The following is a 27,843-nucleotide window of genomic DNA, read 5'->3' as shown; positions in this document are numbered from 1 at the left end:
TCAACTTTTGAGAGAACGAGGGAAGGATACATGAATTGATGCTGACTGAAAGTCCAAACCAGAACACAGATAAAGTTGTATGAGACATTAAATGTGTGTCAAGTTCATTGGTATACAAAACCCAAAATTAGTTTAAAAAGAAACCAACTGTAACAAAAGAGTCCAAAAATCAACCGGGTGCCTTCTTCCATTGCTCTGAAGGAATGTAACAAACAGGAACAAAACATTGTCTTCTATGTCACAAACAGATGAACAATGTGAGAACACCACAAAAATCGCAGTAGTGACTGTCTCTCACCTGCAGTACATTAATCAACACTCACATTCTTCTACTGCTTATAAATCTTCTCTGTTATATTCAACTTTCTTTCCATTGAGTGACTCTTCTGCGTTTGATGCCAGCCAAGTGAAATACACCTTCACGGGATCAATATTCCAATGCTTGTGAAATGATACTGGAATTTGGTGAGAGAGGTAGCCTTTTGGGTAGTCCATTGGTCTTGCCTAAGATGGAAGAATAAACCAAACCCACTAATACTCAGTGATGAAGAATAGTTTTAGAGCAAGAAAGTATCACTATTCAATGGCCTCTGCTTCACAACAAAGCAACGTGGCACTGACAAAATACACAAGATGGTAACAAAGAGGTTTTTACATCATTCTGTTAAATCAGTTGATAGTCATTTGTTTAGACCGTCTAGTCATACTGTGGTCTTCATGCTACGAAGTACACTGACATTAAACACACCCTATTTCACAGGGTGAAATGGTCACCATCTATGAGAGCAAGTGATAAACAGTGTACTTTGTATTGCATATTTTTAAATATACAGTTTTGGTTCAATAATGACAAAGTGATTTTAAATAATATTCTCTTGCTCCTCCTCTTAATGACAGTCACCAGCACTACCAGTGTGACTGTATGATCCTAATAAGGCCACAAGCAGCTGAAATATATGAAGTTTTATGATGGGGAAAGGTTACCAAATGCAGGAAATATTGTGGTGCTGGAAAACTCCACTGTTATTCTTTAGCAGGTTATATCAAAAGAGACAGAATTACAAGCACAGCTACATGATGCAGCTGAACTCTTAATGCACTGAGCATGTTTCATTTCCTCTGACAGTTTCATGGCATCTAAGTCATCATTATATGAAAAAAGCTGTAGTGGTCTGTGGTAACATTAGGAGACTTTTTCATTGTAAATAGTGGTTTTGCAAAGAGAAATGCATGAAAGGCACATTTCCAGTTTTTTCTAGATGTAAAATACAAGAAGAAAATGGAGTGATTTGGATACTGAATCACTGATTTGATGCCTAAAGTAGTAACTGATTTAGTACTGCACGCTTTGCCTAATCATGGTGGCATCAGTATATTCCACATGGTGTGTTCTTCACGCAGTTCCATATACACTCCCTTCATAAAATTAGGCAACAGGATTTGATATTAAGAAATCTGAACAGGTGGTGGTGGTAGTTTGTTGGGGTTTGTTTTGTTATTATTTTGATTATTTAAACCACAGAGTGCTTATTTTAAAAAATTTCACTGGGGAAATCAAGCGGGAGCCTATCTTCCTCGAAACTTTTGGAAAAAAAAAAAAAAAAAAAAAAAAAAAAAAAAAAAAAAAAAAAAAAAAAAAACCAAAAACCCAACTTTAATTCTTTAGGTTTCAAAATCCTAAAGAATTTACTTTGATCAGAGATAATTTTTAGATATATAAGACCAAAGATTTTTGCTGTTTGAAAACCAATCAGCTTTTGGTTGAGCTATGGACAAAATTTTTGTGTTTTGATAATTTTAAAAGAATGAGATCTGCTCTAATAACTATTATACCGCTTTACAGGTGCTTGACCTTAAGATATAAAGTTCCTGAATTTCTTCTTCCTTACATTTTATGGAATCAGTTATTGTAATCTTTGCCCGTTTTTTTTTGTGCTAGAATTTGTATTTGGCTTTCCATAAAAGCCAAGTAGGTTGCTCTTGCCCAGATTTTATATTTTTAAGACTACAACTGTGGCTGCTACACAACATGGAAAGGTTCCTGTTCCTCTTTTCAAGAGTCTCATCACGTTAAAAGCCTCTGCGGCAGGTTACAGAAGACATATCTACCTTAGCATGTAGCAAACAGGAGATCAGTGAGAGCGAACAAACACTGTTACATCACAGACACTCTAAGGATTAAGATATAGTTGCTTCTGTTTCATAATATATACTCAGTACAATTCTGGATTCGTGTACTTGAAAGAACATTGGGTACATCATATTTCAGTCAAGCCTTTAAAAAATAATTTTCTTGTTAACAGAAAATCCAGTTTTGGTTTTCTAATTTTTAAAATATTTGCTACATAGTAGTGGAATTCATAGAATAAGTACACTTAATGTTTATTCAGTAGTTTTCCCCCCAGGGTTAATTTTTGTTCAAGGTATTTATAAGCAATGGTACAGATGAAGTACAATTCAGGTGTCATTACCTGTGTAGAAAAACCAAACTTCACTTTCAAAGTGATTCAGTATCCAACACACACTGTTAGGGATTACAAGGAAGTGCTTTTGTTTGTGGTATAAGGGCCACTCCTACAAATCTGTAAAATGAGTTCTGCTCCTTCTGGCTCTCCTTTAACTAGGTGTTTGGGGTTTTTTTAAACACCTGTGCAAGCACAAATTATTCAATAACATGGTTGATTTTATAAGATGCATTACACGCTTCCTATACTGAAAGGAGTAAGTGGTGATAAACAATACAGGGAAATAAAGAGATATGATTTTTTAACGTGGATAAGGAATTAAAAGTATTGCATAGTGTGTTGTCAGTCTTCCCATTTCTCTAAATAGTAAGTGTATTCAGAAAAAGAATCTCAATACTGGAAAAACTGATTATTTAAATAGCAAACTTCTCGGCACTAACGGCTGCTTTGAATTACATGGTAATTTACTAATTTTCAAGTAGCTGATTATCTTAATCTCAGTTCATATTCAGATACATGTCTTCCCAGTTTTTAAACAAGATTAACACCTGAAAAATATCGAACACTACACTGTTTAAAATGCTGATTTTTTAAGAAGTTGTGCACTGTTTGGGAAAAATCCTAAGTGCTCCTTCTCTTTAATGCCATGGGAGGAAGGTAAAGTGTTTATTTGGTTTACAAGGCAGCAAATCTCTCTGGGACTCAATGCATCATGTTTTCCACTGTGACTCTACAGTTAGATCATTAAAGATTCTAGGAGACAGAAACAAGATTCAAATCTATTCCAACCCGATTCTCCCAAATGGAGAATATACTCACTAGAAAATCATGTTTTGTGACTTCTTTTTCCCTTGTGCTGGCATAGGGCAATTTATCATATTTTCAACATTCTTCAAAATCCACCACAAAAGCGAGAGTTCTGGGAATACTTTTACATTTTATATCTTCATTAATGAGATATCTCAGAATAGTAAACACTGAATCAATAGAAAAATTGGGTAAGTAGAGAAGACAAATTTACTGAAAAATTTCACCATCTTCATTACCTGAAGAAAGAAGTAGTGTGGTGTGGGTTTTGTTTTTGTTTTTTTTTTTCCTTTCCTTACAGGACATAGCACATCAAAAGATGTGGCTCCTATTTCTGTATTTTTTCCAAAGTTCTCACATCAATGTATTTTATAAAAAATGCATTATATAGCCATAGGGTAACTGAAATATCTTATAAACTATTAAAGTATTGTAGTAATCTGTGCTTTGAGAATATTCTTATTTGCTTGATCAAACTTGTTCTGGAGATAAATAAGGTACAGCAGCAGCCTCTTGCTTATCACTATTATACATCGAGTTTGCAATATATATGATTCCTGTTTTCATGTGTATACTTATAAGAATGAAATGTATTTTAAATACTAGTAAAAATAACTCTCTGACCTGATGGAAAAGTGGGCTATGTGTTATAGGGATTCCTAAGCCACTGAAACACATCCCAAGAACCATATCATCAGGCGCATCCATGCTGTAACACCGGCATTTACTAGCGAGCAGCTTCTGAACAGCTTTTCTGCTGAAAACCATCCTGAGTAAAAAAAGCAAATGAAATATATAAGACAATAACTACTAGAGAAGCCAAATGGCTGTAATTAATAAATATTGCTAAATGATATAAAGATACAAGACAAAAATATAGCCTACTAGTACAATTTCAAAATTTGAGAAGTCAGTACTGACAAGTAGTGCAAGAAGCATTGTCTGAAAGAGAATTACTTTACATGATGAAAATTAATTATACTGTTAATGCCAGTTGTTGTTATTCCAACAATTACTTAGCTAGCCACCATTTTTACTGCAGCTGATAATTCCTCCCAAATACGGCTAGGACTTTAAAGGGATATTCTCCTCTATCTCACTCAAATGTATCATCCAGTTAGTTATCATGTAGCAATCAAACGAAAAGAACTCTAAACCTGAACTGCCACTCCTTAAATCCTCTATTATACAGAGTTCTCTCTTAAGTGAAAAATGTTCCTTGAAGCCATTGCAAAGCTCTTCGGTTCATCCTAACTTTCTTGCTCATGTAAATATCAACCAGAGCCCGGAGCTGTTAGATCACTATCGCTAAAATAAGCCTTTAATAGACCAGAAATATGAGGATCACTTAAATTCAGCAACTGAGGGATATACTCTTGTTAGTATTCCACAGCTGCCTTTTCTGAAGTTACATCATCCACCCAATCAGAATGCAGGGTACTCTAGCTACTACAAGTTACACTAAAAGATTCACGCTCTGAAATCACTACATGGCTTCATGAGCTGATGGACAACCTTTTGCTTGACACTGGGACATGGCAAAACTTTTACAAACACTGAATGCTAAGGCAAAAAGACTTCATCGCTATAACTGCAAATTTGAAGACTGCACGTATCATAAATAGAAAAAAGACCATAATAGGGAGTTGTATTAAAAAACCAAACAAAAAAAAATAGTTGGGACTTGTGACCAGCAAGCGTTGCTACACAGAAGGTGTGACATAAAAAGCACACATTTGGGGAACTGCTAGTTGATTGTCTGGACTTTGTCCTTTCAGTTACATAGAATTCTTCACTTTCCAATGAACTTTCTCAAAAGAAGGGTATGGAGCAAGATAGATGATCTGTACCTCTATCTGCTCAAGCCCGATAATGAAAATAACCCTCAAATTTCCATACCTAGACCACAGAATAGAAACAAAGAGATAAACACTAAAAAGATACAGACATATAAGACTGGTAACCAACACCAGTAGGAGGTTTGTTTCTTAACTCAAGCATAAACCCTGCTTAAGTAAGACCTTATGCAAATATGTAAAATAATGAGAAGGCCAGTCAACTGACTTTTACTTAGTCATGGATAAGAATCTGGGAAGTTATTATAACCATTACTTTTCACAGAAAATTACACTAAGGACATTCAGACGTTCACACTAGTTGCTTTAGACATGCAAGATGAACACATCAGAGTCTTAAGACCGTTCTTACTGCAATATGAGTCAACCTAAAACTTCACACACATGTTAATTTAAACCAAATTTTGCATACAATCACAGGGACCTATGTGTCCCATGCAAGAGATCAACCCACAATGACCTCTTTCTATCAGCAACTATTTTCCAGGACATCAACATCAAACTCCTTGCTCAGCCACCTCTCCATAAATCATCGCATGAAAGTTCAAAACCAGAAGGAGAATCATGATCATTTTTCTCCATGCTTGGACAAAAAAAGAGAACAGGAACAAATATTTTCATTGCAGCAATTTGTACCCCCGGGTGTGCTGCTTTGAGTTCTCTTGCAAACTCCATGGGATCAAAACTCCTGCAGTTCAGATCGTAAGGGTATTTTTTGAAGCCACCATCCCAATTATCACTGCTTGCTACACTTTGAATGACATTATAAGGTGGTCTCTGAGTATATGGGCTGAATTCTATCAGATGAAACAAGGCTGCATGATGTGTGTCAGGAAAACACGTGGTGCAGATAACTGACAATAGGCACCCAGTTGACAGGCCCAGTGAGGCTGAAATCATCATCTCTGAAACATGCACAGTCCTCAGCACCAACTGTTTTGATCTACAGATCTGTTCCTAATGAGCAGCACAACTTCCTACTAGTTAGGACATTTGGGTCTTTGATCATCATTACATTTTAACCCTACTAGGAAACATCACTGTTTCTGTTGAAACTGATTTGTGTCTTAATTCAAAACATTTGCACTCAAAGCAGAGACTGATGTAGACCTCAATAGGAATTTAAATAAATTACCCTCCTCCACCAGTGATATAACTATATCCTCCTGTTCCCAAGCCGTAACCGTAGCGCTCTCCAAGAAATACTGGTTCATTTGGATCATAGCAGCTGAGCAATTTTCGGAGTCTGAAGATACTGTAATATGAAAATCCATTAAAGAAAAACCATCAAATCATGTAGACATTCATTTTGACACAGGCATTACTAGCCTAAATGGTATTCTAGTAAATAGCACAAAAATGACAGGAGAAATCTACAAAAAACAGAGATACAAACTGTTAAACAGAAATTTATGACGGGTTATATACTGTGAGATATGACTACTGAATTTGGTCAAATGATGAATTAATTAGCTTAAAATACTTTTCTGAAGTAGGCAAAGTTCAGTCTCATCTCAGAGAAAACATGAAATGATTTTTTTCCAAACAATGATTAAGATCTTTGCAAATGATCTTTTCTCCCAGGAATTTAAAAACAGAAAGGTAAGTTTAGGTATATGAATTTTGCTTTATCTACATTTACAGGCTCTTCCAAACTCTTCTTCTGTCACAATTTAATGTAAAGTATTCTCAGGTGTTCATGACCATGTGGTCCTGCTGGTTGATCACTGTGCCTATTTCACTTTTACTGTAGTGTCAGTTTTCATGTGAATGGATCTGATTTTCTAACAAAGGCAAGTCCCTGACAGCATTCTGGTGGCTCTGATAACTGACTTTAGCTTATGGAACCTTTCTTCTGGCACATGTACGTGAGGAATACATTGTAGAAAGTGTATTAGCAAATGACTAAAAAAAACAATCAGCTCAGATATACCTACACTGAAGAATCACAACATGTAATTGTGTTCAGACTATATGATTACACGTAACACCAATACGCACAGTTTTTATCAAGTTAGGATTACAGTGTTTTTAGTATCAGTCCAGGAATGCTGCAGGAAAGTAACCATTTTGTTCCTTAAAGGAATATAAAGCCACATAACTAATAAACCAGCCGTATCTCTTAAATACAGAAGAAGAGATGAGTATTGCTAGAACTCCGATTGACAAGAACAGTGGTAACTCCTGAAGTACTGCAATGTATACCTTATCAGGGTGTCATCATCCACTATGACTAACCAAGAAGTTCTGGGAGAGCTGTGATTCAAAAACCTCTCCAAAATGGCAAAAGTTTTCCCACAGTGACCTAAATGAAGAGAAATAACAGAATAAACATTTAAATAAAATTAAAATAATTTGTAATAAGCAATTATTCATGAATAAATATTTACTATACTATGTGAAACATTTTGGAAATCACTGGTGAAATATTTAAGATGCAAATTTAAATTACATCTTTGTTGTGCTGAATGGCATTTGTACAAATTGCTCCGACAAAACCAATGTACTTTTGAAGGATGTTGAAATATGGAAATTCTTTGAATTACGGAAACCTGAAAGATAAGCTTTGTATCCTGTTAAGCTGTTGACAATACTGGGCAAACTGCTGCTCTTAATTTCGAAAACCATAAAATGAGGAGACTATGACAGAAACACATTCTGTAAAATACTCCAACAAGATATTTTCATAGCCTTTCATGATGCATCAGGCAGGTCCACTGCTTTTATGTACATATTTAAGTCTACATTAATCTACCATACTCACCACCAGCAACTCCAGTCCTGATAACTTCCTCCAAGGAAAGGTCTTAACTTTCATCACAAGACTAACAAATTTGAGAGGTAAAATGCCCTTTACTAGGAGTTCAGCAGTGAAACAGCCTTGTTCAGAAGGAGCAAGAGCAAGTCTTGTTCAGAAGGCGGCAACAGAAACAAGAAGTTTCAAACCTCTACTGAATCTTCCTTAGATCTCAGAAAAATCTGACTGCAACAGTCCTTATTCATCTAGATTAGAGCTGATTGTCTAAAGCAATTATTGCTATCAATATTACAATTACTAAACAATCATTCCAAAATAAGGCTAGGATACTATATTTGAAGCTACTTCCAGTTAAATTTTTTTTTGAGAAAGTGCAGTAACTCTGTGCTTAACAAATGAAGAAAGTCTTGGCTTTGCTGATTTTGTGAAACCATGAACTTAACGCAGGCTGATATATGAACATTTACAAAACTAAAACCAAGATTTCTGTATCATATTCCATCACAAAAGGTGGACAAATCCAGTATTAGAGCAAAGCCAGCACAATTTGTTCAGTTTAGAATGCCAGTAGCCCACGGGTGCCACTGCTCCCCACAGCAATGCTCAGAGGCCAAATGTGGAAAGTTCCTTGACCCTGGTGTGACTAGAACCACTGGGCACAGCTTCTACGGATGAACCACACACACACTCAGCAGGTCTGTTGCCTCCTGAAAACAGTCTCTGGCTGCAGAGGTCACACTGCACCTGTGCAAATAAAATCCCTGCCTATTCTCTCTGCCTCTAATAGACTCTGTGGCGGACAAAAACAAAGGGCAGCGGGAGAGATGGAAATAATGCAGAGATCAGAACAACTGGCCTAGTGGGCCAGATAAAGGCAATAGACCACAGCTTGGACATCACTAATTCGGAAAGTGAGTCATAGCTTGTGGCAGAGACAAGAACAACAGATCAAATTAAAAAAGCCTCTAAAACTAATAAACTCATGGAACCATCATGTCCATAGCTTTTTCTTCTGTTCAAAGTAAATTAATTTAAAACCACATTATTTGCCATAACGATATCTTCCAATCTTAACATTTAGTTTTTGTGCTTAAATCAAGACATACCAGGCACAAGCACATGATATTTGAATACCATATGGCAAGTAGTTTATGCTCAGTAAGCAGCACTGTCTGAGGTCTTTTGAAATAAATCTATGACTTTTGCTGCTATTGATGATCTTAGTCAAAATTGTCAATAACTCAAGAGTTATTACTCTTACCCTGAGTAATAATACCCATTTTTGTCTCTTGGAGTATATTGGTGTACCACGCTTTCACGCACGCTACTAAAACCAACATTCGACCTACCCAGGTGAACTGCACTGTCCATCCATTTTCTGAGTGGCAAAAGCATTCGTTCAGTTTAGGCGGCACAAATGTGCTACAGAAATACAGAGTTTCTAAATTACGTACGAAACATGAAACACAGATATCACTCATAAAACTTACCATCTTTAGATGGTTATTCGCGCAAAACTGACAACAACAGTCAAGAGCTCACCTCTGTCAGTATTAGGTATGCCCAAATCTATGGTAGGAATGGAAATGTCTGCATAATCACTGTAGTACTCAATAAGGGCAGCTTCTCTTTCCCAAGTCTGCTTTACAACCGGTACTGCAAAACAACCGTTGACATTGAAACACAACATTGATTAAAATACTTACTTAATTGAAACATTTATGCACTTTGCTAACCCACATATTCCTTCGCATGGTGATGAAAATGCTGTTCCAAATACAGCACCATAGTTCTAAATGTTTTCTTTTTTCTTTCCTACAATGTTTAGAGAAAAACAATTTTACATTTTTTATGAAAGCTAGTCAGAGCAGTTTTCCTTATAGAACAACATTTAAAAAAATGACAATAGTTTCATTCATATTACATCGAAAACTGTGGTGCTCACATTTATGCTAATCAAAGTATGGAATTCATCACTTCCACACTTGCTGTGGTAGACTTTATAACACACTATCAGAGATCCATCATTCTTCCGGTCTTGAAACTGTCGCATTTTAAAAACAGCATATCCAACTATACAGCAAATAAAATATTCTGAATCAGAAACAGACCAATTGCACCTTTTGAAATGCTACACTTGTGTTACATACATATCTGACAGCAATTAATGCTCAAAAGGACCAGTCTGTGGAGATACACTCACAGAACGACATTTATAAATATCACACAACCACACAACCTCCCGTGGAGGTTCTATTCAATGGAGAACTTCTTAATGCTTCTCTACAAAGCAATCCTTTCCTTATTAGTTCGCCATTCCACATAAACATTCAAAATTGATCATACAAAATTCTAATAATGATCCTATGAAAGTTTAAATTATATCCAGAAGTGAATAAATTACGGGTAACACAAAAAAATCCAAAAGCCTGCAGGGTGTTTGGAAGAGAACTCTCACATGAAAATAACGATCTTTCTTCCATTTTAAAAATTAAGTGGTCAAGACTTAGATGAGCAACTACTCTAAAACACTGCATTCTACTGTCATTGTTCTTCTGCTTTATGTTCTTTGACACCATCCAGTAGGTCTCATTGGTAGCACGTAGTTCTTTAAATAGATGAAATATTTATATAACTTCCCTTTGCTGCTATATTACTCTGATGCTTGCCACTAGCTCATTTTAGACATTTGCTGGAATCGTTCAGCACCTAATCACCTAATCTAATGTTTGCTGCTGTACTGGGTTTATGTGGCAAATTTTGGCAGTGGCAGGGCTGCAAGAGCGGCTTCTGTGAGAACCTGCTAGAAAGAAGCCTCCCCTGTGTCTGACAGAGCTAGTGCCAGGCAGCTCCAGACAGACCCACCACTGGCCAAGGCCAATCCCATCAGCGATGGCGGCAGCATCTCTGTGATTACACATTTAAGAAGGGGGAAAAGAAAGCCGTGCAACAGAAACTGCAGCTGAGAGGGGAGTGAGAAAATGTGAGAGAAACAACTCTGCAGACACCAAGGTCAGCGAAGGAGGGGGAGGAGGTGCTCCAGGTGTCGGAGCAGAGATTCTCCTGCAGCACATGGTGAAGGGAGGTCCAGGGTGGAGCAGATATCTACCTGCAACCCGTGGAGGACCCCATACCAGAATATACGGATGTCTGAAGGAGGCTGTGACCCTGTGTGAAGCCTGCACTGGAGCTGTTGCCTGTTAGCTGTGGACCAGTGGAGAAAGCAGACCAATCTGGAGCACGTTTGCTACCAGGACTCGTGACCTTTGAGAGAACCATGCTGGAGCAGTCTGTTTCCAAAGGACTGAACCCAGTGGAATGGACCCATGCTGGAGGAGTTCATGCAGAACTGCAGCCCATGGGAAGGTTTCACGTTGGAGCAGTTCATGGAGGACTCTCTTGCGGAAGGGAGATCACACTGGAGGAGAGTAAGAGTGTGATGACTCCTCCCCCTGAAGAGCAAGGAGTGTCAGAAACAATATGTGATGAACTGACTGCAACCCCCATTCCCTGTCCTCCTGTGCCACTGCGGGGGCAGGAGGTAGAGAAATTGGGAGTGTAGTTGAGCGTGGGAAAAAGGTGAGGGTGGTGGGGGAAGGTGTTTTAAGACTTGAGTTTTATTTCTCATTACCTTACTCTGATTTGATTGGTAATAAATTGAACTGATTCCCCTAAGTTGGGTCTGTTTTGCCTGTGTGTAAAATTCAGTAATTGTTGAGCCTTTTAATACATTTTCCCTCCTGTCCAGCTGAGGTGAGTGATACACTGGCTTTGGTGGGCACGTGGTGTCCAGCCAGAGTCAACCCACCAGTACTTTAAATGGCGGAAATATTTATGTGACTTCCCTTTGTTGCTATGTAACTCTGATGCTTGTGAACAGCTCATTTTAACCCCTTGCTGGAATCATCCACCACCTAATTTCTTGTTTGCTACCTACCTGTATGGATCATCTAGCTCATAGTTCATAAACAAGTTTTGGTAAAGTCTAGTGCACGCAGGTGACTCATGGAGGTTGTAAAAGCAACCCAGCCTTGGATTGCCTGGAAGCCCTGTCCATGCCGGGATGACCCATGGGGAGCTACGTAGATAGCTCAGCCCCAAGTCATCCATAAACCATAGACCAAACAGGACAGTGCTGCACCATTCAAAGAACCGGAACCTGAGCTGAATCTTGAAATCCCTCATCAAATCACACCCTGAGTCTCAATCCAAACCTCAGTTGCCTGAGAAAGTAAGATAAAGAGAAGCTGAAGGGTTTCAGTGTTTTCAGCTGACAACCGCGTGTATCCAGATGATCACAAGATCAGGAAAAAAGAAAGGTAAGGGGAAACTCCATTACACTGCCAAAGATAAACATTTCAGATAGTATTATCCACTCAGGAGTAGTCTTGCTCACAGTCATGTAAATCAAGGGATAGAACCCCTAAAATTCATGTTAGAAATTGAGAGTCACCTCTCCAATGCTACATCTTGACTGTATGGAGATCCTTTCCCCTTGGTCAGGACACCGGCCAAGGTCACTTTTCTGGGATTGAGAGCCCTTACCTGGAGGGGTAAGTGAATATTTAGCATGTTCTAAGTTCTTAACTGTGGGTGATTAACTAACACACATACAACACTTAGCATGCTTTCAAGGTTGTTATAGTTCATCCTTGCTTTTAAATTGTCATAGTGCACTCTTCCACTGTATCTGTGAAAACCTGCAATAGTATTAAACCTGTAAGTGAAGTTCAAATAACTAGATGGCCTGAACCTTGCAGTCTAGTCTTTTTTCACCACACTGTCTACTTGCTCACTTTCCTCACCTGATCACACAGGGACTTGAAGGATTTATTATTATTTATTGACCAATAGTCAGTTTGGTAACACTAAGATGAATTGACGGTCAGCTGTAGACAGAGTAATAAGAACTCAATGCACTATGGAAAGGCTTTAATATTTGGAAAAAACCATAATTTCACTTCTGCAGTGTTATGCAATGCCAATACTGCCTCCAAAAGTTTTTAAAGAAATATAAATCTGCTCTCAATTTCTGCATAAAAAGTCCAAAGGGAATCATGTACCAAAAAAGTGTCTGTACAACATCACAGTGGAGTTTTGAAATGCAAAGCCAGGAATTTCACAATGCATTAACTCTATCTCCTACGTAATAAAAAGTTACATTGCATCATATAACAACACATAATCAGGCTCTAATTAGCAGAAAATGCCATTAAAACACTTTTTTTTTTTTCAACTAGAATAAGAAAACAAGCAGGCAGGAAATTATTTTCTGATTTTGTGGAAATGTTCTATTCAAAAACTTGGTTCTCAGAAGAACAAAACCAGAAAGCTTTCAGAAAACAAGGCCCCAGTACAGAAGCATCACAGATATACAAAATGCTTCCAACCTTCACCTGACAGAAGAGAAGCACCTCTAAAGGCTGTTTCACCTTTCTCCAACCAAGGACCTCACCCTCAGTAGGGTGATGTAACATACAGCACTATTTGCTATTACAGATTGAACCTCCCAGTTTCTCTGGTGTAGTTCCCCTTCTTTGTATAAATGAAAGATTAACTGAAGCAAGGAGCTAAGTCTCACCTCAGTTAAACAGTCTAACAAGGGGGCTACTATCTAAAGTGTCTTTCTCCTTTCCTTCCTTGTTTCGATGGAAGTGTCACCATCCAGACTAATGCCTATAAATTGAATCCTGAGATACTTTGTAATGACTAACAACTCATAAGTTCCAAAGAATAACTACATGATATTTTGGACTGGATGTTGAAGCAAATATTTATCAGTATGCATTAAGACTTCTGATTAAATGGAAGCATCTCTGTAGGCAGAGAGCACTACAGAGGTATTTATAGAAGGACAGCTCTAAGCTTTTAATTATATTTTATTTGTGCTACTTCTTGGACCTTGACACATGTTTGCAGTCCTGAAATTTTCTTATATAGCCATATAAGATATGTGTAAGAAGGAGAGTTGTATCTGGAATAAATTCTGAAGTAAAATCTAGCTACTTTTGCACATCAATTTCCAAGCCTTAATGTGGCACTAATGTAGTTTTTGGCATACAATAAAAAATGACTTACCAGGTAAAAAGAGCTCTCTGAAGCTGGCATCCATTAATCTTTCAAAATCTTGAGTAAGATTATCCTCTATTGCATAAAACTGGAAGCTGTGAGGAAAGTTCAAGAATTTTCCTCAGTCTTCAACAGGTGTTTCTTGAAGGATGTTTCTTCTCTCTTTTTGAAGCCTTATGTTCTTTTCTGACTTTCTAGTTTTGGGGGTTCTTTTGTTTTAATTTTGTTTTAAGAAAATAAATATGGATCCAGAAAGGAGAACTCTTCAGTGAACTCCAATTACAGGACAGTCAATTTTGTTTTGTCAAAAGTTACTTTAAAGATAGCCTAATGATTAGGTTGCTAAATACTAGAAATGAGCCTTCATGAAGTGCAGTAATGTCAAGAAAAAAATTCCATAAATCTTATTTTAAAGAAAAAAAAGCAACTGAAAAATAGTCTAAATATGGAAGCAAAAGAACCTACAGTTTTGGATGCATTAGCATCCAAATTATGCATTCGCATTAGCAATTAGTTAAGAGTCCTCTGACAATAGATGTGACAAAACCTCTCCTAAATTTGGTACCACTAGTAGCCATTATTTCATTTTCAAATTTTTTTGCCAATAATAATTACTTTAAAATACGCTTATGAATAAACTAAGCATAATGGTGATAATATTACATAGTCGGATCATTCAAGGGGGCACACAAAATTCAAGTAAATTCCTGGAAATAAACCCATTTGTGAACTTCCTTATTAACAAAATGTCTAGAAATAAACTGGAATGGGCTGGTAGATGGCATCCATCGGGTATAGTGTCTTCTGTTAAACCAGTGGATCTGAACTTCTCCTTCCAAGTTTTGCAGACACTGGATCTACCTCAACTTAGCTGAACCTCATTCTGTATTAGCTAAAGCTGAGTGTGTCTCTGTCTTTATTTCCTCTGGGAAGGAAGTTAATACTCACTGGATGTATCTCATTAGGCTGTGCTAGGTTTTTTTGTTTGTTGTTTCTACCGTCGCTATCATGGTCATATTTTCATGGTGATTATCATTATTTGTATAACGCTACAGTTTCCAGATGAAACAGGCTACACTGTTGCATACTCGGGAAGCTCTTGATCTGGATCATGGCTTGGACAAAGCACTACAGATGACCAGATTTCTACAAGAGACAATATTTTCCATTCCAAGCATCATAAAACAAATCTGCTCATCCAATTGCATAGGGTGACAACAGACAGAAGCAACAGGACAGTGTAGGCTGCTCAATCTTTAACTGGAGGGCAGGGCAGGATAAAAGGAAGAGGGAGGGGAGAGGCCTTTCAGCTTGTTCGAATTTCTAAATCATCCACCATACAGCTGCACAACTGTCACTGCTTGTACAAGGAATGGAAGTGAACCAATTAGCTGACGGAAACACACTGAAGGATATTAACTGCTGCTGTAACATTGCAACAGCTCCAATTTACAATAATATAAGCTAACTTTACAATTTTTAATTTAGATATTCAATTTCAAGATTTTTGACAGTCAGTCACTAAAGATGAAGCAAATGACCACAACTTTTCATCTTCAATATTTCGCAGCACTCCTGAAGAACTCTGAATAGCAAAAAAAAACTACCTAAAGAATAAGCTGTTTACAATTCTGAAGCTTTCGTGTTTCCCAGTGAATTTTGCAAGTATTTAGTCCTAAGAGCTACGCAGACGGCATATGTCAGGTTGTTTTCTAAATATTAATTTCATAAACTGTATTGCATAGAACTACTACCTTGACCAACCAACTACTTACTTCTGTCACCATGAAATTTCCGACATGTTTTTACAGCAACAAAAACATCTTCCTTTTTCACTGGCTCTCCCTATATGAACAGAACAAAAATTAATTTTTAAAATGCAGGCTCTGCCTGTAACATTTTATAGGATATGCATGTCCATATATACAATAAACCAGAAAATTCCTTTTCACTGTAGAGCATATCAAGCAGAATAGTGTACTAGTAATATACTAGAAAGTACACTTTTGTCTCTTGAAAAAAGGCCCCCTAGTCATTTAAAATTCCTGAAACAACATTATTGAAATACTTTTGGCATTGATGTAGTATTCTAAAGTGAACTAAAACACCTATCATTAGGAAAAGATAGTAGTAGAACTTGCTAACTGAGTCATCTGAGAGTATTTTTTTAATTTCTTCAAAATTAATCACTATGAGAACATGTTGAACTGTATCATACATGGAAAAAGAACCTTAAATGCTACACATTAGAAATCTCTGTATTCACTCAACTGTAATAAAAGCATTTAACCACTTCTATTTGTTTTCCTTTTTGGCACCTAGAATTTTAGTCTTCTGGAAGCATGAAACACTTTTTGTCCTCTAGTAACACTTCACCCATAATATCATAAGTGAATTCTCCTAGGGTGGAAGAGATAGGTAGTACTTTAATGCACCAGATACTGTATCATGTTTTATCTCTAGCCTCAACAAGCTTTAGATGAAAAAAGATTACCTATACTTGAGTATTTCACAGAAACAGAAGGAGAAATACTTCATAGATCATCTGCTGATCAAACATTGTGGTAGAATGACCCGGTAAAGCATACACATTATTTATTTGCCAAGAAATATCCTGTGCCATGGAAGGCTGAAAGCATATCCAAAACCAGATAAATACCAAAACAATTTTTCTTTCTTCTTTTTAAAATATTAATGAACATTTTCTTAAGGTTTGAGGTCTATAAATTCAAGTATTATGCATTTTAGTATGAGTTTTATATTTACTAAGCAAGTGGGATTTAAAATATGGTACTTACACATAGTGGCAGGAAGTTACTGAATGTTGTTGCACAGTGATCAACCTTATAGGAGTTCACATCATCTGTGCAGAACTCAGGCACTGGAGTAAGGTGTGGTCCTTCCCCTTTCTGCCAAATATACAGGGCAATCTACCAAAATAAAAAACATTCATATGAGTAATAAAACCGGATCAAAATTCTCACACGTACAATGAAATCATATTACAGGACAAGCTTAACAGGAAAACTGAAAAATACGGGATGCTGTAACAAATTTGACCCTTAGGTGTTTAACTAGTTGCATACCTTACCTCTGGCTCACATTTCTAGAGCCAGAATGTAATTTTTTTGCTGTGAAAGAAATTCTATAGATACAGAAGTTTTAAAATTTGTTTCACAGAATTACAATTAGTTTCATATATTTAAGCATGTCAAAACAACTAATTTTTAACTTTTATCAGAAGTGGTAGAGTGAATATTTACATCTTCTCCTAAAGTAAACGAAAGTTCTTATTGCATTGCTCTTCCAAAGTTATTTTGATAATTTGGAATAGCTAGACCTGTTTCAACCTACGTGGCAATTTTCAGCTTTTCAAGACAGACCCATTCTCTGGTGACTCTTTAAAATGCTCAAAATCAGTAACGAAACTGTGAGAAGCTATAAAATACAAACAAATAAAGCATAATGTAACTGATACGATATCCTACAGTAGACTCTTGTCCATTTTAACTGCAACAATGGAAAAAAGCCAGCAAAAATTTACAGAGAAAAGGAAGGAGGAAAGCAGTGATGTCTGAAAAAGATTTAAAAATCCCAACCCTCTGTATTCACATTCAATTCCTAATTAAAAAAAAAAAGAAGTTTCAATCTTTACTTCATGACACATCAAGAACACTTAGACTGGGCCCAACACTTCTGTTGCAATCCTTTTACACTGCTTGTAACTTTGCCAGACGAAGTATTCAGGCAGGAAAGTCCTATGCTGGGTGCCTACCTCAGAACAGTTAAAAGACAAAATCTTCATTTCATATAAAAATGTGGCTTCAGAGCTTCTCAGCTGCACTGCCATACACTCCTGATCCTGAATGCTGTAGTCTCTCTTGAGCACAGGCCAAAGATGTGAAGCATCTTCGGACAAGATCTGTCTGATCATATACTGAAGACACAGGAGATCTGGGTTCTAGGATTGCTTCTGCCTAACCCGGTCAGAAGTTACAGCTTCTAGTTTTCAAACGGGTGCCTACACCAACAAATCATATGTACTCTGGGACAGAGACACTCCATGCAACCTCACACAACTGAGTTACTGTGCAAAAGGTAAGATTCATGGAACCAACCAGGTAAGAACAGGGAAGGGGAGCCTGACTCTTACTGCACAGCGGGAATGCGACTACTCCAAGGGAGGAAAATCAGTCTTGGGTTCTAGTTCCTGTTTCCCATGTTACTTACACGTACTCTCAATGACTCTTGCACGCAAAACAAGTGCTTCACTGGAATATGGGTCCAGACCCAGCACACATCAAGGGCAATGAAAATGAGTCTCCTTTTTACTGTTTGATGCCTACTAAAGAACTGTTAGCTTTAAACCACACCGACCCCCCAGAGCAAGAATTCATCTACTCTTTTTTTGGCAAATAATATGATCGTTAAGCTATTATTAAGAGGGATAATAATTCCTCTTCCTCAGTGTTCAGGAAGAACTTGGGACAAACCAGGAGCATTAAGTATGGTCTGGACAAGCCCAAGTCACAAAATCAGTTACAGACTTCCACAGACCTCAGTGAGGTCTCAACATCCTCAGAAAATCCCAACTACCTGTACACAGCCATTTCTGGAACTTAGAGGGAATAAAACAGAAGTACCAGTTTGTTACAGATAGTATTAGAACTGGGGGCAGGCTTGAGAATACAATATTTTTGAAACTTAAGCCTCCAGATTTCAAAGTTTTGATAGGGTATAGTTGCATACTAAAACATAATTAACTGATGATTTTTTAGCAAGTTCCTGTTGTAACCGGGCTGTTACAACTACACATGCACTCTTAGACCACCTTAAAGTAAAAATATTTAGTCTGATTACACTGGTAAGAGTTTAGATTACTGGGTTTTTCCTTGTAATTGAGCAGATGCAAACAACTGGGAGCTGTGAGTACAAACTCAGTGGGCGGTGACTTGCTAAACCACTGCAAGTCAGCTGCAGGTTCTTTCAATACAATGAGTTTTGTAGTTTGCCAGTTCTAATTTCTCTTAGCCTCACTATTATTAAGTGGTCTGTTCAGTCTTTTAGCAATGCTTCTGAAAATACATACGATCTTAGCACTACAGATGAGTTCAACAAAGTACTAAAGGGAAGGGCCACCCTATAGGCAAGACAATGCAAAAGCATGAGTGACAGGACAAATACTGTTGATAGTGCTTGAAGTAGAGGAGCAGTATGGAGGTGACATGTAAAACATACACGCGTATGGTAAGGACAGGCCAATAAACACACGTACATCTCCAGAGTTATCCTTTTGCCTCATCACCGCATTCACATTATGGGATGTAAGTGGTTCTTGAGCCTGTCTTGTAGCTGTAAGACTACACACAGCAAGGGACAGTATTTCTAAAGAGCTTCCAGTAGTCTTCAAGATTGTATTAGTTCAGAAACCAGCTCTTTAGAATTAATGCTATCACATGAACCAACAAAGGAGCAATACTCCTGGAGCACAAAGAATATTTAACAATTGTAATTTAACATGAATTATTTATGAAAGTTCATGATGTGCTTAGATTTCCCACTGAGTAATGAAATCTTCCAAAGAACGCCGTAGACTGGTGTGAAGCTATCACATTTCAGAAGTGACGCTAGAGTGCTATTTTGGGTTATAGAACAGAGTGACAAACTGCTCCTGAAACAATGGAAATGGATTTACAATAAAGACAAAAACCAGTCCTAGTCTTAATCTTAGTTCAACTCTAATGTTAGATATACAAAAATTCCATTATTCACTTACAGTTTTAAATAAGCATCACGAAATATGCTACATATTGTGCAGTTACAAAAAGTCTAAAAAACAATCTACAAACAAGCAGCTGTGTGACAAAGGCCCTTTACTGTATTTGCAAGATAAGCCTTCCAGATGGATAGTGATATATATGTTATGGCTGTATGAAATAAGGGCTTAGAAAGTAGTAGGGTGAAAAGAAAACTGTTACAGGGCACAATAAAATACCAAAGACTAGAGTCACATGTTATTAGGACTCTGTCAAACATTTCTTAGAACATTTATCATCCTTCATAAATTTAAACATTATGCACAATCATTAAAGATCGCAGATTATATCCTCTGATTTGTTGTCCATCGCACAAGAAGGATGTAAAGATAAAAATGATTTAAGGAGGAGAAGATGGTGGTTTATAAAATAAATGAGGGGGAACTGTCTCTAGGCAGACACAGGACTGTGCAGAAAGAATAACTACAGGGCTGAAACAGGTTATCAATAGCAATAAATTTGAAACGAAACATATGCAAAGAACTGCTAACAGAATAAAATATGGATGGAAGTAATTTTGCCAGTCAAGCGATCAATTGTTTTTCAGTAAGCAATCTGTGGCACACAGAAGAAACGTCTGCTAATGATTTTTTTAACAATACTACTTTTAGAGGCTTTGTCAGTGCTGAGGTAGACTGGAATATTGGGAATATATGAATGACTTTGAGATAACTTTCAAAAAAACAAAAAAAAAGATGAATAGTGTGAAGCCCAAGGTCTTACATTTAGAAAAATTACCAAGAGGAAAGAAACAGCTTGTTGGCTGGTTTCATGCAGCAAAATGAAAGCTGAGAGCGGTCTAATTACTCTTGAGAAATACATCAGTCAAGGAGGGGAAACTGTGGAAGAAAAGAGTTGGCGCAAAACCAAATTCATTTAAATATGCTACCAGTTTATATTCTATAAATATAAACTGTAGATCTATGTTGGAAATGAGGATGCTTATGACCGTTACAGAATAAAGATCTGGAAGAGCAGCAGTAGTTTTAAGTAAGGTGGTTTTCTTCTGGGCCGAAACCACAATTTATAGCTGACTTTCAGGAGTTTTAAAAAATTAAAACAAACTCAACATCACTCAATTTCAGGCCAAAATCGACAAGCTTATTCCAGATTCATCTTTCCTTTCTCTCCTGGTTCAGCTCACTTTGATGACAGTACAAACATTTTGAAGGCAGAAAAAATAAAAAAGCTTCAGAAAAAGTAGCACTATTATTCTTTCAGATCTCCCCGCTCCTTTCTTCTCATGTTCCTTTCATTCCACTCACTCTCTGAAAGACCTAGTGGCTAACTTTTAAAACTGTGGCAAACCAGAAGCAAAAAACCAAAAAAAAAAACCAAAAAACCCAAACCAACCAATCTTCCAAATTTCTATGCTGCAAGTAGCAGAGTTGACTGTTCACACAACAGTTAGGTTCCTCAGAGTATTTCATCCAAACTCCATCATATTTAGCTCTCAGAGTCTGATTTAGAAAGCGAGTGAGGCTAGCTAGTATCTGAGATTCTAGTTATCTCAGCTTACACATCTTGGATTGGAAGTCGCTGCTTCTTTACGGAGGAAGCCTGAGAATACCTCTCTGTATACAGCCATGTACGTATTCATGAATAAAACTGCATGCGTATATGAATTCTTCTATGCTTGACATATAAAGAATTAAAATATTCTAAAGGAAGGGAAAGAAATGAAACATGGCATCGCAGTCAAACTTTTTAATAACATCTAAGAAAAATCTGTTACTTCCATTACCATTTATCACCAAATACACAGATTTGAGACAATCCTTTCCTTCATCACATCACTGCTTACCTCATGTTTTAAATCTATTGTGAAATCTGACTTGAGTGGTTCGCTTTTCAAATTCTCTGCAAGCCTGTACAATGAAAGATGAAGAAATTTACTCAAAAAAAAATTAAAAACATAATCAGTCACTAGTGTATGTAGCAAAGTGTGGCTGGTGTTATGTTTGTTTATAATAATTATGTTTGGAATGCACAGAATAAGGAAGAAACAGAATTTTATCAAAGGAATATTTTCTGGGTTAGGTTTATAGTGGCAGTGCAAGTCTATGTAGGCACACCCGGAGCTAGTTGTACATTACTGTCCCTGGCTGAAAGCCACCTTAGATCCTCAAACTAAAGTAGACTGACATATATTAGCATGGATGATGGTAACACAGGTGACAGCTGCAAAAGCTCAGTGTAGGTTCTGCAATCAAATCCATGAGGGACCAGCCTGCGCTGGTTGAGAACACCTTAAGCTGTCTGTCACAGCTAAGCTGCAACCAGCAGCTTCAATTCAAAGACAGCTCAAAATTAAAGTTTGACTTTGCATATCTACATGATTTGCAATAAGAGTTTCAACTGTACTGCAGGAACACCTTCATCTTTTTTAGACAATATTAATCCATATGAAATCATAACTCATTAAAATAATATTGATTAGTATCTAGAAAGGTGTAAATTAAACATTCTTAATTACTAGCAATAAACAAGAAGTGATTAAAAATTCAATTCTTACTTGTTAACAAGTGGAATGCTAAGTGCCCAACCAGCAGCAAAATCTGGAAATTTAAATACCGTAGGATTTTCAGCAAAGGCATAATGGTGAATTATCGTAGATTCTTCATCATATAATGCTTTACCCAAAAACCACTCCTGTAAAGGAATATAGGAAACAATTTTGTTCATCTACAGCATCCTTTTAGTGAAGATGATGACTGCATTCATGCTGAATAAAGCAAACCTGAAAACAAAAACAAGGGAAGCGTATTGTTCACAATAATCTAGACAAAAATTGTACTTGGTGAGAAATGAAACTAAAGGCAGTTCTCTGAATTCAAATACACACTATATTTTCAAACTCCAGCATACGCCCTGGATTCCACCTCTTCACAGAGCACTGAATCCCAGAATCATAGAAGGTCTGAGGTTGGAAGGGGCCTCTTGAGACCGTCTAGTCAAATCTCCCTGCTCAAGCAGGGTCATCCGGAGCAGGCTGCCCTGTCCAGGGCTCTGTCCAGTCATGTCTTGAATCCAATGCACAGCCTCCCCGGGCATCCTCTTCTAGTATTTGGCTGCCCAAACTAACTACTGACTAGACAAGACACTCAAAAGCATTGCATTTAGAAACTTCATATATAGCCATTTTGAATTCCCATCTGCCTAGTCTCTTTTACACTAGGGAACTTAAAAAGCAAATACATTTTAAATACCTTGATCTTCAAAACAGTTAAATGAAGAAGGTCCCAAGTATGCATTTGTAAAGCAAAAATTAAGTAGTGGTATTATTATTTGGGTTTTAAATAACAGTATTTAAGGATTTACTCATGACTCTCCTGTATCTGAAAATAATTAACAGGCTTAAGTACTACTTCATTAACATTACTGTTAGATGTCTTAATCTTCCTGTTTCGAATGGATATAAACCCCCAATTTTTTTCAAAATAAGGACTGTAATGATGGAGAAAAAACGATGTGTGTACATATATATATTCAAAAATCGTAAATATATATATGCACATATATACATATGTATACATAAACAAAAACTGCTTTTCAGGCCCACAAGTACAAACAATGAAGGAGAATTCTGAACCACCTTAATGGTCATATTAAATCTTTAAAGTGTGAAGTTCTTTGCATTACAACAGTAACTCAGGTTTTTCTTTCTCCTGACAATTTATCAGTTCCTGACAATCCACCACTAAAAGAGGTTCAAAGTTAAGGCAACTGTTTTTATCACAGAAGATTCTTTCCCCATACTCCCTATCATACTTGATTTCCCCCCTCCTTTAAAGGGGCAGCGATCAGCAACAATGAAAAATTCCTTCAAGGCACTAGCACAGTTCACACTGTTCACACAAAATAATTTATGCAGAATTCAAGACTAAAGGGAAAATACTCATGCAAAAGTACTGCAGAAACATCCAGATGAAAAAATTAGTCTAACCCCAAGAGGATCTTGTGTCTCAGTAGCCATCTTTCTAACTCCACAGATGTGGCAGAGTCAGCAAACAGCAGAAGAGAGGTCTGTATGCACCAGGGGACACCTCCAGACACCTCCAGCTGGCTGAACCTGGCAAGGGTATGCAAGGATGGCTGCCCCAGAGGACATTCAGTCTAGCATGCCCCTGGCTTCCAGCCAGGACTCAACCCGGCTCCCCAAAAGGCCATAAAAGGGCAGTCCTCAGGAGCTACTAGGGATTCTCATCTTGCTGCACAGAGGCAGAGATACGGGGTGCTTCCTGCTTCAAGAACCCCACCTCTGCAAGGATGGCCAGGACCTATATAAGCAAACATAAGTCAAAGATACAGGATGCTATCCCTGCCAGGAACACTGACTCTCTGAAGTACTCATGCAAGTGAGGTACTATGCATGTGTATGTACGGGTGTGTGAGGCACTGAGTGCATTTCCCATGAATTCTCCAAAATGGGCAAAACCACTAATTTTTAAGCACAAGAATGATTGCCTTCAAAAAATCAAAATAATTCTTTAGACCATTTGCGCACACCATTTTGTAACTTCTAGGGCCTCCAAGGCTTCAAAATGTTCATAACATGAGCACACTATTCTGTTTCAAAACTAGTTAATGAATAATAACATTTTAATATGACAGTACGATCTGCAGACACTTTTTCCCTGAACTTCCACTTTGTTATGCTACAGAGTTATTCTATTCTTGCATGATAATTTTTAGACCAAAACAATTTATGGGTTTAAAAAAACCAAAACAAAACAAACCTTACTTCCCTTACTCTATAAAACTTAGAAAAATAAATCCATATGTGTACCTTCCTCAGGCTTTCCATGTTATTATTTCTGGCAATATTAAGCCACAAACGACAGTTTGGCAGCACAGGTTACAGCCAACAAACACTCTTCATTCTTACTTGCTCATAACACTGTTTATTTACTACAGTGGTATGTAGGACAAGTCAATCTATGCAGGCTGGCTTTACAGTATTAAATTAGTTATTGCAAAGGAGCTTATAAAGTAACTTAAGGAATGATAGTACCAAATTACATACAGGCAAAAATGTGGATTAAAAAAAAGAATGCAATTTATTGCATTATGGAAACCACCATCCACCAGATCAGTTAACATATTGTGCTTAAAAAATGACAAAAATCACCTACCTTTAGTAAGAGCACTCCAAAGCATTTGGAACACGTTAAACTAATAACTGAAGGAATATGATGCAACAAAACTCAATACCAAACCTCAGGGAGGGCAGAGGTGACTTTACCTAACTTGCTAACCAAGTCGAATCTACCCATTCACTTTTTTTTTTACCCATTTACTCAGAGACACCAAGACAGCTCTGCCAAATTCATCTGTTCAAGACTTGGTTTTGACACACAGGACAGCACATTTCAGCTGTCATATCCTCACAGTGTCTTACTACAACATCTTAAGAGTTCCTAAGTTTCTCAAAGACAAACTTCTTTAGACAGATCTTTCAGACCCTTTAGGTATCAACAGCTATTAAGTCATTGCTGCCCATCAGCTTGGTTTACTCATTCTAAGATCTTTGGAGCTGTAGTCTATCATGTTGTTAGGATGACAGAAACATACAATTTGGTTTAATCTTGCCGCAATTTTCCATTATGAAAGCACCAACTGAATCAATCTGCTGTTGAAACAGAATCACAGAGGGGTTGAAGTTGGAAGGGACCTTTGGGAATCATCTGGTCTCATTTTCCCTGCTCAAGCAGGGCCACCTATATAGCAGGTTGCCCAGGGCCATGTCCAGATGGCTTGTGAGTTATCACCAAGGATGAAGACTCCCCAGCCTCTTTGGGCAACCCGTGACGATGCTTGGTCACCCTCACAGTAAAAAAAGGGTTTCCTGATGTTCAGATATAAGTCACCATCAGAATGCTTGCTGTGAGGTCTGTATGTAAATCAGACATCCCCACTGGCTTTAAGTTTTGCTGCAGTCAGTAATGCCCCAGGTTATCAATGCAGGTCATCCTCTTAACATTCCTCCACGGTCTCTTAGGATGCTTTTGCACATCTGTTTTCACTCAATATTATATTCAACCAATCTCAATAGTTCTGTTACTGATCTCTACATATCCAGACTGAAAAGATGCTGATTCATCAACTATTCACATGCCTCTTGAAGACCTTTCATTGTGATAAATGTATACCAAATTTTTATCAGGCAGACTGCTGACATCTTAAAATGAAAAATGAAGGAACTCATTCTGGTCAAACACCTTAAATTTTGTGACTGATGGACTACTACTGTATAGAGAGAACCAGCTAAGCATTGTTACTCTAAGATGATGATTACTGTGTACAAAAGCAAAACATTTTATTTTCCTTTTAATGTAGGTAGGAACATAATTTGTTATTGTAACAAAATTTACATGTAATGCAAAGAAGTGGCTAAAACCGGCACAAGGGCAGCATCTAGAACAAAAATGTTTATGTTTTTTTAATAGGAGTAGGTGTTTCTGAAACAGAAGTATATGGATATTGCAAAGGCCTGAGTATGTTCAGTCAGCCATTTTGAAGACTGTTTAAAAATATAAGATCTCTGAATTATTATTATTACCAATTTAGAAAAGAACTGCCAGAACACATGACAAGGCCATGTGCCTGCAACAGAAGTAAATTGGTAAAGTGAGACATGAAGCAGAGTTCAACACTCGGTCAAGGTAACAGTAAGAAGGCAAAATGTATTTAGCACAGGAGATTTTGGCTGCTTTTACTCCAGGCAAAGGACAGACATCAAGTCAAATTTTTTTCTGAACACTGAGAATTCCAAACATTAACAGCTTCTGTGTCCGCTGCACTGCTAAATCTACTTTGTTCTCTGGTGACTGCATTTTTCTTTTGTTCTGCAAGTCTTTTGGCATTTCTTTTCCAGCAGGTAAAGAAAACTGTCTTATCCCCAAGACGGTTCAGAAACAGAATGCAATACTATATTAGATCAGAGAGTTAGTCACATCAGTCATTCACAACTGATTACAGTCAGAAAAATGGGGAGAGGGGACCACACAGCAGACTGTATTCGTCTTTTTACAGACACAACATAATTTTCAGGCTATCCACAGAAGGAATCTTTCCTCTGCTCAATTTCAACAGTTCTTAAACAGCTAGACAGCACTCATACTGCTACATGTTAAATACCTTGCTCTCCCACAGCCTCAGCAACAAAAATCTATCCCCCTATTTTAAGCTGTTTGGATACATCTTTTCCAATGCTTGGAGCACTGAGCCATCCAGGCAGTGTTATAAAATTAAATTCTGGACCACAGAAACTGTTCTGTAACTAGGAATTCTAAAATTCTGTATTTATAATTTTGTACTTAAAATGATTCCACATGTTTCATCTAAAAACCCATTCAGGCACATTCAAAAGAAGTTAAATATCTGAATTTTTATTTCACCTTAGACTCGTCAAATCTTCTAAGTGTTTCCAGCAGCTTTACAACTTGTATTCTTGTATCTTCTTCACAGAAGAAAATCCATGAGGAGTTCCTACCATAGGTAACAGAGAAGCTAACAAAAGAAATTAACATACTACTAATAAACTGGCTTATGAACAGAATGATAGATTCAACTCATGTTCCCCAAATAGAAGCACTATGCATTCAATTATTCATGTACATGGAAACAAACTTTTACAACTAACTTAGAATTACATATCAGATGACTAGAGTGAATGGATAAAGATACTGCCTCTGCTGCTATTTATATAGCACCAGAGTTATTCCAGAAAGAAGGTAACTGAGATACATAAAAAGAATGTCCACTCAGAGATGTATGGATACTACAGGTCTAATAGCCACTTAGGCGTTCTGAAGTTTATAGACTGTAGTTTAAGTTACTGTCCCCTCTGTACCTTAACATTTTTCCAAGGAATCCCACTGTTTGATCATCCCCAACCTAAAAACGTCATTAGGTTTTTCAGTACAGTGAAACTACACGGATTGAATCCTCCTCAAAGGAAATGCTAATCTCAGTGCAGGATTCCTGACTCCTGCAGAAAATTCTTATTCCTTATTTCTCTATTCCTCCCAGCTTAATTATTCCACTACTTAACAAAACAAAGCCTTATT

General features: G+C 37.3%; 1 protein-coding gene across 1 annotated transcript; it reads right to left on the bottom strand.

The window, feature by feature from the left end:
• Nucleotides 1-240: 240 nt before the first annotated feature.
• B3GALTL (beta 1,3-galactosyltransferase-like) lies at nt 241-27,283 on the bottom strand (the record flags this gene model as incomplete). Its single annotated transcript, XM_010144353.1, has 10 exons — nt 241-504; nt 3,897-4,041; nt 6,264-6,383; nt 7,334-7,433; nt 9,429-9,542; nt 15,731-15,800; nt 16,754-16,885; nt 21,576-21,639; nt 22,287-22,423; nt 27,172-27,283. Coding segments are annotated over 10 exons (1,162 nt in total), but the record flags the coding sequence as incomplete, so codon positions are not given.
• Nucleotides 27,284-27,843: the final 560 nt, after the last annotated feature.

The sequence above is a fragment of the Buceros rhinoceros genome, unplaced genomic scaffold (assembly GCF_000710305.1).
Source record: "Buceros rhinoceros silvestris isolate BGI_N320 unplaced genomic scaffold, ASM71030v1 scaffold801, whole genome shotgun sequence".
Classification (NCBI taxonomy): Eukaryota; Metazoa; Chordata; class Aves; order Bucerotiformes; family Bucerotidae; genus Buceros; species Buceros rhinoceros.
Note: the sequence above shows the minus strand (reverse complement) of the source record. Positions and strands in the feature narration are given on the sequence as shown.